Raw genomic sequence first — 18,095 nt, 5'->3', positions numbered from 1 at the left:
AAACAAAATTGCAGGTAACGGAGCTCAGCGTGTACACGTCTGCCTACGCCGCCATCTTGCCCCCAGCATATAACCCAAACGTGCACTTGCATTTTACCTAGACCGCACTTCAGTCCATAGGAAATCCACCCAACTCTGTTTCTTTTGACAAAAACAGACTAGGAGTTGCAGTGGGCAAACAAACTCTCTCCAACTGGCTAACAGACTGTATTGAATTCTGCTATGAAAAAGCAGGTCTTCTCTCCTGGGACGAGTGAAGGCGCACTCAGTAAGAGCCATGGCAACCTCAGTAGCACACTATCGTTCAGTACCGATTGCTGAGATCTGTAAAGCTGCAACATGGAGCTCTCTTCACACATTTGCAGCACATTACTGCCTGAACAAGGAAGGATGTCAAGACTCTGCCTTTGGGCAATCCGTCTTGAAGAATTTATTTCCAGTATAATCCCAACTCCTTCCACATCCAATCTGCTGTGATATTCAGGCTGCCTCATTTTCCCATCAGTATACCAGTTGTGCCTATTGCATAAGTTGTAAGCTGTTGGTCCAAATAAATATGAGTCAACCTATAGCTTGCTAATCACCCACATGTGAGGACTACCATCCTGCTTGTCCTGGGAGAAAGCATAGTTGCTTACCTGTAACAGGTGTTCTCCCAGGACAGCAGGATGTAGTCCTTATGAAACCCACCCGTCACCCTGCGGAGTTGGGTAGGAAACATTTTATTTTTATTTTTCGCTCGCACCTTTTGCTACAAACGAGACTGAAGGGAGACCCCTGTGGCTACAGGGTTTATGGCATGCTGGGCAGGCTCAGTGTGCCAGTCAAAAGTTCTAGAAACTTTAACAGAAAAGTTTTCCATGCTAGAGCTCCGTCCAGTGATGTCACCCACATGTGAGGACTACATCCTGCTGTACTGGAAGAACACCTGTTACAGATAAGCAACTCTGCTAACCTTTATACATAGCAATCAGAGAAAAAAAAAAGCACTGATTAAATTTGAAAACTGAGGTCAAATCAATGCCTGCTTTTATTACATGGTTGTTTGTAATTGGGTTCTGCTTTCTAGAATGTTTTGTCCTTAATCCATGTGGCTAATATATTTTCCACTTTGTATATTGCCTCTTTTGGTTATCAACACAAGGTTTTGGACAAGGAGAAGATAGCACTGAAAAATTGTTAGAAATTCACTTCAAATGTGCTTTTATTACCCAGCATTTTATGAGTGCTTTCTTTTGATTTTTGTTCCAAGGTTTAATATTTGTCGTGGACAGCAATGACCGAGAGAGAGTAAATGAAGCCAGGGAAGAATTGACACGAATGTTGGCAGAAGATGAACTCAGAGATGCTGTGTTACTAGTTTTTGCAAACAAACAGGTAGGTTCCTGGATGTTTTCCTGTTATCTAGGTTGAAGCAGGCTACTTGAACTGAGCTACTCCTAAATACTGCTGAGTACTGAAATTAATAGTAGGCTTGTAACTTGCCAGACTTGTATTTTCGAGTGAATCAGATCTGTCGTAGAGTCTCCAGCTCTTATGGTAAAAATACTGGCAGAGATCGCAGGTTGACTATTGACATGCTACCTTGACTTTTCCTTTGTTCTTGTTTTTGATTTCCCTCTCTGGGAAGTTGAGTACAGTGCTGAAGGGAAAGCCACTACTGCTAGCTTTCATTTCTCTCTTTTATTATGTAGCCTGTAAATTCAGGTCTCCTGGGTTTTGAAGGAATTAGTGACTCTTCACACAACTTGTTGCAAATAAGATTGAGAAAATGTACATTTTCTAGCAGTCCAGTTTATGGTTTGACTCGTGCGCATCTGTGTTTCTGTGAACTGCATAAAGGAGTAAGAAAAGTCTCTTCCTCTTGCCTGTCCTTTTCTAGCTCTGGTATTGCTTTCTCTTCTTGCATTTTCAGCATTGTTCAAACCTGCTGCTGACATTCAAAGCCCAGGATAACACGTGAAATTGAAACCTATCAGCTTGTTAAATGTTTTATGTGGTGCAGAGTTTTAAGAGCCATGTAGGTCCTGGAGAAAATTGCGATCTTAGGTGGTGGTACTGTTTTTCATTGGACAGAAAAAGATGTAGTGGAGATGAGACCTATGTGGTGGTGGTAGGTATCTTGTTCATTTTATACAAACTTTTGCAGCCAGCACTCCGGGATTGTAAATACAGCGGAGTTGGAATACTGTTTGCAAAAGATTTAGGAGTGAAAGGGTGGAAGGCCCAAAAGGCCTATATCTCATATTGGTGGTGGAGATTTATAACTGTAAATTTACTTTGGTAAATGTGTACTGCCCAAATCACAATCAGGGAGTGTTATTGGATGAGATCAATCAGAAATTACTTCTCTTGGATGGAGGCTTTTTAGTGATTGGGGGGGGATTTTAACTTGACACTTCAGATAGACAAGGATACCTCTTCAGGGAAGGGTGGATCGACTCAGGGAGATAGGTGTTCACTGGCATGGTTAATGACAGACTGGCATTTACTTGATATATGGAGACTTTTGTACCCACGTAGCCGCAATTGCTCATTTTATTCCAGGCCCCATGATACGTATTCATGTATTGATTATTTCCTAATTGATGATAAATCTGAGCGCTCACACGAGGCAGGCTGATTATAGAAAATATTACATGGTCTGACCATGCCCCGTTGTGGTGGGAAGTGGAGATGCCCCAATGGGATCCTGGAGTTCGTTTTTGAAAGCTGAATGACAGTTTAATAAAACATAAATTATATTTTCCTAAAGTGCGAGGCCAGATAGAAGACTTTTTAACGCACTCCTGAGATCTCTCCAGTGACACTGTGGGAAGGGTTGAAGGCCACCATGCGGGGGAATTTTATTAGTCTAGGCACATATCACAAGAAGCAAAAAGAACTTAGGAGGCAAAAAGTGTTGAGCCGGATTTCAGCTCTAGAAAAAGAACATAAGCAGGGACAAAAACCCACTACGTTACGCAGTTTAGAAGAGACCCGTCAGGAATTAAAAGGGTTAGATGCAGACCAAGTTGCATATCAACTAGATTTAGTGAAGCAATTATATTATGAACAGGGTGATAAGCCCAGTAAATTGCTGGCCCATAAATTGAAAGGACAAAGGACATCCTGAGTGCCTCAGGGATCTGTATTGGGACCCTTACTTTTCAATATATTTATAAATGATCTGGAAAGAAATACGACGAGTGAGGTAATCAAATTTGCAGATGACAAAAAATTGTTCAGAGTAGTTAAATCACAAGCAGATTGTGATAAATTGCAGGAAGACCTTGTGAGACTGGAAAATTGGGCTTCCAAATGGCAGATGAAATTTAATGTGGATAAGTGCAAGGTGATGCATATAGGGAAAAATAACCCATGCTATAGTTACACAATGTTAGGTTCCATATTAGGTGCTACAACCCAAGAAAGAGATCTAGGTGTCATGGTGGATAACACATTGAAATCGGTTCAGTGTGCTGCGGCAGTCAAAAAAGCAAACAGAATGTTGGGAATTAGAAAGGGAATGGTGAATAAAACAGAAAATGTCATAATGCCTCTGTATCGCTCCATGGTGAGACCGCACCTTGAATACTGTGTACAGTTCTGGTCGCCGCATCTCAAAAAAGATATAATTGCGATGGAGAAGGTACAGAGAAGGGCTACCAAAATAAGGGGAATGGAACAACTCCCCTATGAGGAAAGACTAAAGAGGTTAGGACTTTTCAGCTTGGAGAAGAGACGACTGAGGGGGGATATGATAGAGGTGTTTAAAATCATGAGAGGTCTAGAACGGGTAGATGTGAATCAGTTATTTACTCTTTCGGATAGTAGAAAGACTAGGGGGCACGCCATGAAGTTAGCATGGGGCACATTTAAAACTAATCGGAGAAAGTTCTTTTTTACTCAGTGCACAATTAAACTCTGGAAATTGTTGCCAGAGGATGTGGTTAGTGCAGTTAGTATAGCGGTGTTTAAAAAAGGATTGGATAAGTTCTTGGAGGAGAAGTCCATTACCTGCTATTAAGTTCACTTAGAGAATAGCCACTGCCATTAGCAATGGTAACATGGAATAGACTTAGTTTTTGGGTACTTGCCAGGTTCTTATGGCCTGGATTGGCCACTGTTGGAAACAGGATGCTGGGCTTGATGGACCCTTGGTCTGACCCAGTATGGCATTTTCTTATGTTCTAACTTTAGTGATCATGGCCCACCATGTGACGATGACATTCTTAGCAGGATACTGCAGTGGTTTGCTGTAACCTTCTGCATTCTACATCCATTAACGGCTATTAATCAAGTTTACTTAGGGAATAGCCACTGCTATTAATTGCATCAGTAGCATGGGATCTTCTTGGTGTTTGGGTACTTTCCAGGTTCTTGTGGCCTGGTTTGGCCTCTGTTGGAAACAGGATGCTGGGTTTGATGGACCCTTGGTCTGACCCAGCATGGCAATTTCTTATGTTCTTACATCAGGTATTAGCCAGGCCTGACCCTACTTAACGTCCCAGATCTGACTGGTTTCGGTTCACCCAGGGTGGTGCTATGGAAAAGCTAGTACACTACATCTTTTAATATACCAGTAAAAATGTGGTATAATGTATGATTCCATATTTATGTTAAGGTATTATGGATTTGAGGAGTTAAATACCTAAGCCTTTATTTCTGGTTAATGGAACTTGGGGACCTGGGGAATGAATAATTCCAATTATGTTCCATTTTACGCTGCATTTATTTCAATTTTTCCTCTTGTCTTAATTTGTCAGACACTAGTAATGTTCCCTCTTTCAAATAAAACTGCTTTAGTTTGCACGCTTTCCTGAGGTTAAATCATGTTTCTGATCCTAATGGGTTCAGCCTTGCATTCCAGGATTGCTTGTGAATTCTGAGAAAATGTAAAAATCACCTGAATGTAATCATTGTCGTCATCTTCTCTTGACTGGGGAAGTGAACTGGGTGCAGATTTCTCACCTTAAGATGATTTTCTATAGTTTCAAGTCTGTGCTGTAGTGTCACTTTAATTTGAATTAATGGTGTTAATTGCAGGCTACAGTTAGATGTTTTCTGATCTGGTCACAGTTGCAGTAATTTTAAATGTTTGTTCTGTCAAGCTGATCAGTTTGTGATGCTTGGCTGACTAGAGGCCTAGGAACAATATTCATTGTTCTGAGGCTGTTCTGATATATTGCACAGTGCTATGATTGGATTCCCATTCCCAAAACTCAGGAAATATCTGGATATTTCCAGTTACCAGCTGTGGTGCTGCCTGAGCTGAACCACTTGCATGCCCTTGCAGCTGCTGGATTCTTCAAGGTGAAGTATTTAGCAGCTGCAAGTGCTGGAGGTTTAATTAACCACCTTTTGGATTTTCTGAATAATTAAACTGAATAATGGGACCTGACCTGGCACTTGTTTGTATCAGTAATTTTGACTTCTGCATTTTGACCAGTGCAAGTATTCAGACTAGCAATCAACTAATTTTGATTTAAATACCCCCCCTCACTCACACTCACTCACACACTCTATTACACCTGTGGATGGGTGTTTTGTTTTTTTTTACTGTTGGGTTTGGCATTTCCTCTCTGAACTTTCCGTATTGGGCTGGCCATCCACCAACTACTTTTCTTTTTCTTTTCTAAATGGTTTCCTTCTAGAAAAGGAATACCTCATTAAAATTTGTAAGCAATTTTCTATTTATTCAAATTTTATTATTTCTAGAGAGGAAAAGACCTCAGAAAAACAGCGGAAGCAAAATTGTCATCCCATTGGTATTTCAATCATGGGTCATAAAAACCTCCCCTCTTTTTTTTTTAATTTTTTTAAATTAAAATTGTGAAATATTTAAACACAATTTCATAAATCCAACTGAAACAAGCAGAATAACCAACATTGGTTTAAGTCAGGTTATGTTGGGCCAAGTAGCTGTCACTTAAACTGGAACATTAAGGATATCAGCAATTTCTTAGGTAACTTGCTTCCAGAAACTGCTACCATCTGGGTAAAACCAGCATATGTGAATATATGTACCTGTCTGGCCACAGCCTCTCCAGCATTGAACCCCAGTATCCGGGAAACATTGCTAATATAAAGATTTTTCTTTCCAATATCACTTTGAAATCTTTTCTGTTCTGCATCTTCCAAATTTTGTTCAGTGTGGATTACATTGGATTCATAATTAAAACACATGAAACGCAAAACAAGTTAAAACATAACCACAAAACTCCAATTAGATTAATGTGGCAAGTTTATTTGTACAGCTTTAGTACATTTTTCTTTCTGTGCATAATGACACACAGCAGTATCCAGATGCAAATCTATATAGAATTGTTCTCTTCTCCTGACTGCCAGGAGGATGGGCTCAGTCAGTGAGATGCTGGCTGACTGGAGAACAGCGTTGCCCTCTTGTGGTCACTCTGGAATATTGCTTTTTTGGGGAGTTACAGCAGAGATTAGGCAGCTCTGGTCCTGGAGTGCCACAGACTGGTCAGGTTTTCTGGATATCTGCAATATGCATGAGATCTATTTTCATGTACTGCCTCCATTGTATACAAATATCTCCTAGCTATGCATTGTGGATATCCTGAAAACCGGTCCTGTTTGGCACGCCAGGATCAGTAGTCTACCCTTGCTTTATAATATGCCTTCATATGCATGGCTATGTAAACTTTCGACCTGTGGTGAAGGCGCACACTACCTTGCAAATTAAATGTGATGGGGTTTTTTTTTTTATTTTGTGTATTTGAGGTTTACTTTACCATAAACCCAGGCCTTAATTGAGTTTTTCCTTTAAAGAATGTTTTTGTTCCCACTCTTCACATGATGATTTTACAATCTTGATTGCTTTTTCATTTTCCAGGATCTCCCCAATGCTATGAATGCTGCAGAGATCACAGACAAATTAGGCCTACATTCTCTTCGTCATAGAAACTGGTATATCCAAGCCACATGTGCCACAAGTGGAGATGGGCTCTATGAGGGATTAGACTGGCTCTCAAACCAGCTCAAGAACCAGAAGTGATCCATTCCATTCTTCAGACATCTTGGCAGAACCAGCCAGCCTCTGTCCGCGTTAGAGCATGTGTGTCTGTGTGTTTGAGTGGGAGCAGCTATCTCACACTGTGCCTTATACGTGCTGTAAAACAGTATTACAGATTGGAAAACACTACGTTTCATTTCCATAGCTTTCAACATAGTGTTTTTGACATATGCAAAAGACATTTCAGGGGACTTTATGGTACTTGATAGCTAAAGAGCCTTTGCATTTTTGAGAAGGTGAAACTTGAAAATGTCAAACAGATTCAGCTGCAACTGTTCTGCATTTTTCTGCATATGTTCAACGTTGATACGCCTACATGAAGCCTAATGTAGCCAAAGATGTCCTCTAGAGTTCTTCCCCAAAAAACTCCAAGCAATTGAAAGCTTTCAAGTTTGGCTGACAACCAACCAAATGTTTCCTGTTTGCAGTATTGTAAAGCCCCTCAAAACAAAACCTATTATTTCTGTGTACCTAATTAAGTCTTCTGGGTTATGTTGGTCATTGAACACAAATGGAACTTTTGAATTTATTTTAATTATGTGGTGATTTTACATTGGGTCAATTTTCTTCTTTTGAACATACTTCTCAGGCATCTTGCTGATTTGTACAGCGGATGCAGTGTCTGCACTTTCATGAAGAAGGAAACAAGATATTAAAGCAGCAAAAGGAGAAATGCCCGAATTACTGCTGCTTATGGGTGCTTGTTCCTTCTTCTGAAACATCCCTTTTATCGATCCTGTTTTCGTGTGTGTGCAGTGACAGGGTTGGGGAAGGGATAGCATTTCTCCTATTACTACTCCTCTTTAGTTCCTATCCCTCCCCTACCCCTGTTTGGTGCTTTACTGTTTGTGGCCTCATCCCTCCATGAAAATGATCATATGGGTAATTGCATGATATGTTCTGTATGATTTTTAAAGAGGATAATAGATAGGGAGGTTATACTTACTAAAATAATTTAGCATCGATATGTCAAGCTAAAACCTAATTACTGATTATTTGGATGCATTGATGTTTCGTGGGAGAAAACTCTTGATTAGATCACCTCCTTTGAATATCGTTGCAGTTCTTCATTCATTATATTGGGAAGTGAAGGCTTCTGAGATTTCTGCTCTCACTCTGTTTTTGTACAGAATATCCTACTTTTGAATAGGTATTCAGTATTTAGAAGGAATATGTACAGTAATATTCTAATTTACTAACAATTTAAGTTTATTTCAGTTTCAGGAATTCATAGGTCTGTTGCAAATTCAGAGTATTTTGGTGTCCAAGAAGAAAATATTAAATGCTTCCAAATTACATTTCTGCATTTCTGTGCAAAATTAACTTCTTGAGAACAAGCTTCTGGTGGTTGTCTCAGTGAAGATCAGGAGCTTCTCTGATGCCTTTTTGCTTTTCTATATTGCCTTAAGAAATCTGTAAACCTCTGCATCACTCTTCTGTGTACACATTTCATTGTGTTTTGACTGGGGGTAGGAAATCCAAATGCCATCCCTAAATTGTCATCAGTCACTTTATAGTTAATAGGGCACTTTATATGTTAAAACAGTCTTTATTTCAAAAATAGACCATTGAGATTTTGAGTCAGAGTATGCTTCATTTAACCCATTGCCTATCTATTTTTTTCTATTTTCCCATATTTTCTAGGCCTAATATCGGCAGTCTATGCAAAAGACCACCTCTTAACTTTTTGATTAGTCACAAAAATAGTTTATTGTGGGTGGTTGCGGTTTGTCTTTTTTTTTTTCCTGTATTTCCATAATGATGAAATCTGCTGTTTGACTTTTGACCCATGAAAACTAGAGTTGATTGGAAATTCAATCTGGGACCAATCACTTATTCCTTCAAGGTAAATTCTATATGCCAGCAAAAGAAAATCCGAGCATTTTCAGAAGTGTTTCTCACCACTGGTTGGTGTCTGACAACAGCAGATGAAATGTGTCCATTTGATCAGAGCATTTCTGTGTCACTTTGAATTTCCCCTCTTCCATTATGGGAAGGAGAGTGATGGCTTCTTGTACACCATCTGCAGCGATGGATAGCACAGACAGCTGTACGTTGAGCAAAATGTGCAGTTACCTTTTTTCTTTTTTTTTTCTTTTTACAAACTTTGTTAAACTATCAGCTTTAGTCATTTTGAAGGGACAGGAATTATAGCGCTTTTAAAAATTAAAAAATCAACTTTAGACTATTTGATGATAAAAGAGAAAAACATGTTTAGTCAGGAATTTGATATGTTCATGTTTAAAAATGTGAAGCTTTAAAGTTTAATTTTACTGTACATATTGACTGTACAGTATGAAATTTGATGAACCATTGGACCTAAATCTGAATTTTTTTTAACCATGTAATTTCTCTGGTAAATGCACTATAAAAAGAGATCTGTATTGAAATAAACTGTCTTGAAATTGGAAAGAGGTCTTGCAAAATGGTATTGGGGAGTGTGGGCTTAATTATTGTGTTCTCAGATGACTCTCTTCCTTTCTGTCTAATAGGACTTTCCAAGTCAAATTGGGCAACCACATATCTGATACCTTAAATATTGATACAGGTATCCCTCAAGGTTCAGCACTCAACAACATTATTCAATATCTATATGCTCCCACTGTGTAAATTACTGCCGGATTTAGGAATTACTTTCTTCTTGTATGCTGATGAGTTTTACATTCCATTCTCTAAAACATTTGAAAATACTGCATTGACACTCTCAACCTCTATGAAAGCAATACAGCAAGAACTATCTCAAATTAAACTAATATTAAACCTTAAAAAAACAAACTGAAATCATTTGCTTAAGTAGAAATTCTTCCATAGTTAAACCTCCGCCTCCAGAGCTGGGTAATTTTCAAATTGATCTGAGGGAGCAAGAATGGGATTTAGGTATCCAGCTAGATGAAAACCTTACTATGAAAAAGCACATTAATAAATTGATGCAGGCTACGCCAAGCTGCATATATTACGTAAGTTGAAACCTTTATTCCCTGTACATACCTGGATCAGTCCAAACTGCTGGGTTTTGCCTCCCTTCCAGCAGATGGAGACAGAGAAAAACTGAGGGCACCCCCGCTTAACCGGTGTGCCACCTGCAGCTCCTCAGTATTTTGCTGTCTCCAGCAGATGGAGATGGTGCAAAACCTGCAGTCTTGAACCACTTTTAGGTTCTTAAAATAATAATATTGAAGGAAAAAAAAAAGCTGCGGCTGTCAAGCAGGACAGGAACATCTCTCCATCCTCCCAGGGAGTTGGCAGGTCCCGGGGGGGAGAACCATCCCCCTGGTCGTAGGCTCTTCAGGAGCTTGGGTTGGTGCCCCTGCTTGCTCTAGGTTTGTAGTACTGAGGGTGATAGCTGGTGATCTGGTTCCCTCCCCTGCCCCAGCGAGGATCTGGGATTATCCTTGCGCTCCTAGCAGGTACTGTTTTTAAGAAGAAAAAAGCTGCCGGTGGAGGTGAAGCTGTGAGCAGCTCTGTGTATTACAGCTTGAGCTCCGGCGGTGGAGCAGAGTTTGGAGAGGTTACCGGGTCCCGTGGCTGCTGGAGGTGGTCGGCTCGTGTCGCGTACGTGCTTTTCTGGCAGCTGACGTGCTGCGTGGTGTGCGTTGAGGCCTGTGGACAGCCGACTTTGCAGCTCTCCCACTCGGGCCTCTTTTCGAGGTGCCTCCCCAGTGGGGAGGGCTCTTCTGGCACAATGGTAGTGAAGGTGTCCAGGCTCCAGGGTGCAAGTCGTAGGACTACTGGCAGGGAGAACAAGGCCGACCTGTTCCCATTGAGCGTGGGAACGGTGGACATTTTGGATTCCTTTTCAACTGCCACGGGGGGAGGAGGAGATCTTCCTCCTGTACTTTCGCTGGTGGATTTGAGCCCAGGTGGTTCCCTGGACCCATTTGATGACCTCCCAGATGATGGTCCTGGTCCCCTGGGGGGGAGGGGGATTTCAGGGTCCAGCCGGTTTGTGAAGTTTGTGCTCCTTATGTCCTTATGTTTTTGGCCAGCCAGGTCCAGCCTTGGGGGTTGTATTGGCCTCAGGTTCCCAAGGGGCTGCCAAGGAAGATCCCCAGGCAGCTGGAGCCTCAGGGTCTATCTGGGTGCAGAAGGTCAAGGGCCCCTCAGAGGTTCATGCTCCAATGGAGCACAATCACATGGGTGCCTTGGAGAATGACCCTTCCTCAGCAGCTCCTCTTTCCTCAGGAGCAGATCTGGATGAGGTGGAGAAGGCAGTACCCTTGGATGGAGACGATCCTAAGGTCGTTTGTCTTTTTCAACGGGATGAATTTAATCCTCATCCCGCATTTATTTATTTATTTATTTAGCGTTTTTCTATACCGGCATTCATGATTAGAAACCACATCATGCCGGTTTACATAAAACAAGGGGTGAGAACAAGAAACGAAACACAAGTGCAAGGAGAACAAAAGTTACATTACAACAGGGTCTTAAAACTGGGAAGAGAAATTAGAATAAGAGAGACGAACGGAAGGGATTAAAATATTTACATTATTTACATTATGATATGAAATCTATTGTATAGTTTGCTGTCTCTTGTAAAATTACTATCATTTAGATCGGGTCTGGGAAGGCTTGTTTAAATAGCCAAGTCTTAAGCCTTTTTCTAAAAGTCGGTAGGCATGGTTCTTGTCTCGGCTCCGGAGGGATAGAGTTCCATAATGAAGGGCCGGCTGTGGAAAAGGCTCGGTCTCTGAAAGTTAGGTAGTGAGTGGTTTTGGTTTGGGGGACATGGAGTGATCCTTTGTAGGCTTCTCTGATGGGCCTGGTGGAAGTGTGTTGTCTGAGAGGAATTTGTAAATCGAGCGTTGTTTGGTGATGTATGGCCTTGTGGATAATAGTGATGGATTTGTGGATGATTCTGAAGTGTATAGGCAACCAGTGCAGGTTCTTGAGAATGGGTGAGATGTGATCTCTTCTCCTGGTGTTCTCTTCTCTTCTCCTGGTGTTCTCTTCTCCTGGTCTTCTCCGCATGACCTGGCGGAGCTGTGAATCAGTCCCTCCAGAGGCTCCCATCCAGGACACGGTGAACCCAGTTATGGCGGGGCTGTGAGGTCCGGCGAAGACCTTTACCTTTCCTGCTTTGGTTCAGCAACTGATGGTCCAGGAGTGGGATACTCCAGAAGCGGGCCTGTGGGTAGGGAGAGCGAAGGACAAGCTACCTGTTGCCAGAGGAGAGACTGGAGCTGTTTAAAGGTACCTAAGGTGGATGCTTCGATGTCAGCTGTCACCAAGAGAACGTTTTGGTGGCCGCAAGGGTCTGCAGTAGCTTGACGCTTCGGGCGAGTCTCCAATAGGTACAACAGCTTCTAAGTTCCAGAGACGTTCCCCCACCCACAGGAGGTAGTGCAGTTGGAGCACTTGGAAGCGGCAGTGACCTATGGGGCGGACGGCCCTGTATGATCTCCTGCGAACCTCTTCCAGGACTATGTTGTCTACCGTTTCCACTTGAAGGCTTTTGTGGTTGTGCAATGCGGCGGCAGATGTTTCTCCAAGGCCCAGCTCAGTGTGCTTCCCTTCAAAGGAAAGTTCCTCTTTGGTGAGGATTTGGAACAACTGATCAAGTCTCTGGGGGATAACAAAGTTCATAGGCTGCCGGAAGACAAATCTAAGGGGCCCAGACCTTTTCAGCCCAACCCGCTCTCTGTTTCGGGGTCAGAGGCGATTCTGTCAGACCACCTGGGATGGGCCAAAGCAAACCTCGGGGAGGTCTCAACCTTGGTCTCTGTCCTTTCGTGGCCGACAAGCGGGTTGAGATGTGGCCAGCCTCAATAAGATTCGGCCGACCCATTCCTCCATCGCCAGTTATAAGTGGACGGTTGTCCCTCTTACGAGGAATGAGTCAAGATAACATCAGACCAGTGGGTTCTAGATATCATCGCAACCGGCTACTCTTTAGAATTTGCTTGGCCTCTCCGGGACCTCTTGTGTAATCTTCCCATGCGTCTCGCCGGTGAAGAGGGGCATAATCAGACCATCCACAAGCTGGAATGCCTGAGGACCTTAATTCTTATTCCCAGGAGGAGTGGGGCACGGGCCGTTATTCCATTTATTTCGTGGTACCAAAAAAGGAGGGTTTCTTCTGTCCAATATTGGACCTGAAGAAGGTAAATAGGTCCCTCAAAGTCTCACATTTTCGGATGGAGATCCTCCGCTCAATCATTGCAGCTGTGCGCAGAGGGGAGTTCTTGGCTTCCCTAGATCTGATGGAGGCATATCTGCACATAGGCATCCACAGGGCTCACCAGAGATTTCTTCGGTTCACGGTCCTCTGCTTGCATTTCCATTTCTGCGCCCGCCCTTTTGGCCTGGCAACGGCTCCGTACACGTTCACCAAAGTAATGGTGGTAGCAGCAGCCCTTTGGAAGGAAGGGATCCTGGTCCACCCGTACCTGGACGACTGGCTCATTCGGGCGAAGTCAGAGGCCCTCTGCAAGCAAGTGGTGGATACGGTCCTGTGACATTTGCAGTCCCTTGGTTGGGTTGTGAATCAGTCCAAGAATCATCTTCATCCTGCTGAAGTCCTGAGTTTCTTAGAGGCACGGTTTGATACGCGTGTGGGCAAGGTCTTCCTGCTTGGAAAAGAGAGCCATCAAGCTGTAGACACAGGTTTGGCTCCTAGAGGCATCTCTGCCCAGTGTCTGGGATTATTTGCAGGTCCTTGGCTCCATGGCATCCACACTGGAGTTGGTTCCATGGGCCTTTGCTCATATGAGGCCCTTGCAGAGAGCATTGCTGTCCCGTTGGGATCCGATGGAGGAGTTTCACGTCCCCTTGCCTCTCACTGAATCTGCCAGGTCAAGTCTTGTCTGGTGGCTTATTCAGGACCACCTGAGGCATGGGGTGGATCTCGAAGTGCCTCAGTGGGTGGTAGTGACTACAGATGCCAGCCTCTCCAGTTGGGGGGCAGTGTGCCAGTCACTGTCTGTCCAGGGTCGATGGTTGCAGGAGGAAGCATAGTGGTCCATCAGTCACCTGGAAACGAGCAGTGTGGTTAGCTTTGCAGAGTCTTCTTCCGCTCTTGCTCAACCCGGGCGGTGTGAGTCCTATCGGACAATGCAACAACAGTGGCCTACATAAACTGTCAAGGGGGGACCAAGAGTCTTCCAGTGGCCTTGGAAGCAGAGCAGCTGATGGCCTGGGCAGAACAGTATTTGGCCTTGCTTGTAGCCTCTCACATAGCAGGGATCGACAACGTGCAGGTGGATTTTCTGAGCCATCAGAGGTTGGACCTGGGAGAGTGGGGAGCTCTCTAACGAAGCAATGAGCCTCGTCTCTTGCAGATGGGGTCCTCCCCATCTGGACTTGACAGCGACTCAAGGGAATGCCAAGGCTCCGTGCTTCTTCAGTTGCAAGAGAGAACACAGAGCAGGAGGAGTCGATGCCTTGGTGCTCCCGTGGCTGACCAACATTCTGCTCTGTTTCCTCCATGGCGTCTAATAGGCAAGATTCTCAGAAGGATAGAAATTCATCCCGGAAAGGTAATCTTGGTGGCCCTGGAGACTCTGGTTCGCAGACCTTGTCAATCTAGCAGTGGACGGCCCCCTGCACCTGAATCATCTTCAGAACGTTCTGTGTCAGGGACCTATATTTTTCGACAGGCTGGATTGCTTTTGTCTTGCAGCCTGGCTTTTCAGAGGCAGCTGTTGAGGAAGAAAGGCTATCCTGCGGATGTCATTACAACCCTGCTTTGAGCAAAGAAGACCTCTACTTCTTTAACTTATGCCTGGGTTTGGAAGGTTTTCGAATCTTGGTGTTGTGAGCGGGGAGTCCTCCCTAGTCAGTCCTCTGTGGCCCAGAACTTGGCTTTCTTGCAGAACAGTCTTTCCAAGGGATTGTCTTTTAATTCCCTACGGGTGCAGGTGGCGGCCTTGGGATGCCTTAGAGGCTAAGTTCAGGGGGGCGACACTGGCGGTTCATCCTGATGTGGTCCATTTTTCTCTGTGGAGTGAAGCATTTAAATCCCCCAGTCTGGCCTGTATTTCAGTCATGGAGTCTGGATTTGGTGCTCAAGGTGTTGTGTGAGGCCCGTTTCGAACCCGTTAAGAAGACCTCTTTGAAGGACTTCACCAAAAACACAGTCTTCAGAGTTGCCATCTGTTCTGCTAGGTGAATGTCTGAGTTGCAAGCCCTTTCTTGGGAGCCTTTCCTACGCTTTTTGGATTCCGGGGTCTCTCCGAACAGTTCCCTCCTTTCTGCCGAAGGTTGTTTCAGCTTTCCATCTGAATCAGTTGGAGCTCCTGGCTTTTACTGATGCCAACTTGGGAGTCGCCTCATGCACGAGAGTTGCAGCATCTAGATGTCAAGAGGGTTCTTTTGCGTTATGTGGTGGTCACTAATGCCGTTTGACTCTCAGATCATCTGTCTTGTGGAGCGGTCCTAAGAAGAGCCAGAAAGCATCCAAATCAGCTATAGCCCGCTGGTGGAAAGAGGCCATTGCTGCCACGTACACATGGTGTAGGCGGCCTATCCCAGAGGTTTTGAAAGTGCAGTTGACTGTCGCAAGCAGCTTCCTGAGCGGAAAGTCATTTGGTTTCACCGCAGGAGATTTGCAGGGCAGTGACCTGGAAGTCGCTGCATACCTTCTCCAGACATTACTGTTTGGATGTCCAGGCTTTGGACGTCAACAGCTTTGGTGGCAGCGTTATCTGAGTGGGACTCTCGAACTCCCACCCTAATTAGGGGGAGCTTGGGTACATCCCAGCAGTCTGGACTGATCTGGGTACGTACAGGGTAATGAAAATTAGTTCTTACCTGATAATTTTCGTTCCTATAGTACCACTGATCAGTCCAGATGCCAGCTCCAGTAGGAGAGAGAGTCCACTCGAGCTGTCACCGCAGTCTTTTCTTCTGGTTATTTTTCAAATCTAAGGAAGGTACAGGTTTTTCCTTATCCTATGCAGTGAGTTCACATGTATATAGTTTAATTGGATTTCTTCCTTGTCCTCTACTTGACAGGCCTGTTCAATTGTTACATATTTCTGCTTGGGAATTCTTCATAGGGAGGAGCTGCCGGTGTCACACTGGCTAAGAGGGGGGTGCCATGAAAGTTTTTCTCTGTCTCTATTTGCTGGAAGGGGAGGCAAAAGCCAGCAGTCTGTACTGATCTGTGGTACTACAAGAAAGAAAATTATCAGGTAAGAACTAACTTTCCTTTAACCTGCAATGATGTCTGTACTATATTACAAACTTTAATCTTCTCAAACCTAGACTACTGTACCTCCCTATTATTTGGTTGACCAGAATGCCTCTTAAAACCATTACAATTATTACAAAATGCCTTTGCAAGACTTTTATTAAGAACTAGGAAACTTGATTACACCAAGAGAAGGTACAGAGAAGGACAATCAACATGCTAAAGGGGATGGACCAGCTCCCCTATGAGGAAAGGCTGAAGAAGTTAGGGCTGTTCAGCTTGGAGAAGAGAGGAAGGGGATATGATAAGAAAATAAGAATGCCATACTGGATCAGACTAAGGATCCATCAAGCCCAGCATCCTGTTTCCAATAGTGGCCAATCCAAGCCATAAGAACCTGGCAAGTACCCAAAAACTAAGTCTATTCCATATTACCGTTGCTAATAATAGAGGTGGTTATTATATAAGTCAACTTAATTAATAGCAGGTAATGGACTTCTCGTCCAAGAACTTATCCAATCCTTTTTTAAACACAGCTATACTAACTGCACTAACCACATCCTCTGGCAACAAATGCCAGAGTTTAATTGTGCGTTGAGTGAAAAAAGAACTTTCTCCGATTAGTTTTAAATGGGCCACATGCTAACTTCATGGAGTGCCCCCTAGTCTTTCTATTATCTGAAAGAGTAAAAAACCGATTCACATCTACCCGTTCTAGACATCTCATGATTTTAAACACCTCTATCATAACCCCCCCCCCTCAGCTGTCTCTTCTCCAAGCTGAAAAGTCCTAACCTCTTTAGTCTTTCCTCATAGGGGAGCTGTTCCATTCCCTTTATCATTTTGGTAGCCCTTCTCTGTACCTTCTCCATTGCAATTATATCTTTTTTGAGATGCGACAACCAGAATTGTACACAATATTCAAGGTGCTGCCTCACCATAGAGTGATACAGAGGCATTATGACATTTTCCATTTTTTTCACCATTCCCTTTCTAATAATTCCCAACATTCTGTTTGCTTTTTTGACTGCCGCAACACACTGAACCGACAATTTCAATGTGTTATCCACTATAAGAACATAAGAAAATGCCATACTGGGTCAGACCAAGGGTCCATCAAGCCCAGCATCCTGTTTCCAACAGTGGCCAATCCAGGCCATAAGAACCTGGCAAGTACCCAAAAACTAAGTATATTCCATGTAACAATTGCTAATGGCAGTGGCTATTCTCTAAGTGAACTTAATAGCAGGTAATGGACTTCTCCTCCAAGAACTTATCCAATCCTTTTTTAAACACAGCTATACTAACTGCACGAACCACATTCTCTGGCAACAAATTCCAGAGTTTAATTGTGCTTTGAGTAAAAAAGAACTTTCTCCGATTAGTTTTAAATGTGCCCCATGCTAACTTCATGGAGTGCCCCCTAGTCTTTCTACTATCCGAAAGAGTAAATAACCGATTCACATCTACCCGTTCTAGACCTTTCATAATTTTAAACACCTCTATCATATCCCCCCTCAGTCGTCTCTTCTCCAAGCTAAAAAGTCCTAACCTCTTTAGTCTTTCCTCATAGGGGAGTTGTTCCATTCCCCTTATCATTTTGGTAGCCCTTCTCTGTACCTTCTCCATCGCAATTATATCTTTTTTGAGATGCGGTGACCAGAATTGTACACAGTATTCAAGGTGCGGTCTCACCATGGAGCAATACAGAGGCATTATGACATTTTCCGTTTTATTCATCATTCCTTTTCTAATAATTCCCAACATTCTGTTTGCTTTTTTGACTGCCGCAGCACACTGAACCGACGAATTCAATGTGTTATCCACTATGACACCTAGATCTCTTTCTTGGGTTGTAGCACCTAATATGGAACCCAACATCGTGTAATTATAGCATGGGTTATTTTTCCCTATATGCATCACCTTGCACTTATCCACATTAAA

The 18,095-nt window shown here is 43.3% G+C and overlaps 1 protein-coding gene across 2 annotated transcripts in view; it reads left to right on the top strand.

The window, feature by feature from the left end:
- The window catches only part of LOC115073940 (ADP-ribosylation factor 1-like), a 38,724-nt gene extending 29,294 nt beyond the window's left edge, over window positions 1-9,430 (top strand). For both annotated transcript variants that reach the window (XM_029572940.1, XM_029572941.1), the window contains exons 4-5: window positions 1,253-1,377; window positions 6,839-9,430. In XM_029572940.1, the coding sequence (XP_029428800.1) occupies window positions 1,253-1,377; window positions 6,839-7,000 (287 nt within the window). In that variant the 3' untranslated portion in view covers window positions 7,001-9,430. The remainder of the gene's footprint in view (window positions 1-1,252; window positions 1,378-6,838) is intronic.
- The last annotated feature ends 8,665 nt before the right edge of the window (window positions 9,431-18,095 follow it).

Source organism: Rhinatrema bivittatum, chromosome 12 (assembly GCF_901001135.1).
Source record: "Rhinatrema bivittatum chromosome 12, aRhiBiv1.1, whole genome shotgun sequence".
Taxonomy (NCBI): Eukaryota; Metazoa; Chordata; class Amphibia; order Gymnophiona; family Rhinatrematidae; genus Rhinatrema; species Rhinatrema bivittatum.
This window is presented reverse-complemented; position numbering and strand designations above follow the sequence as displayed.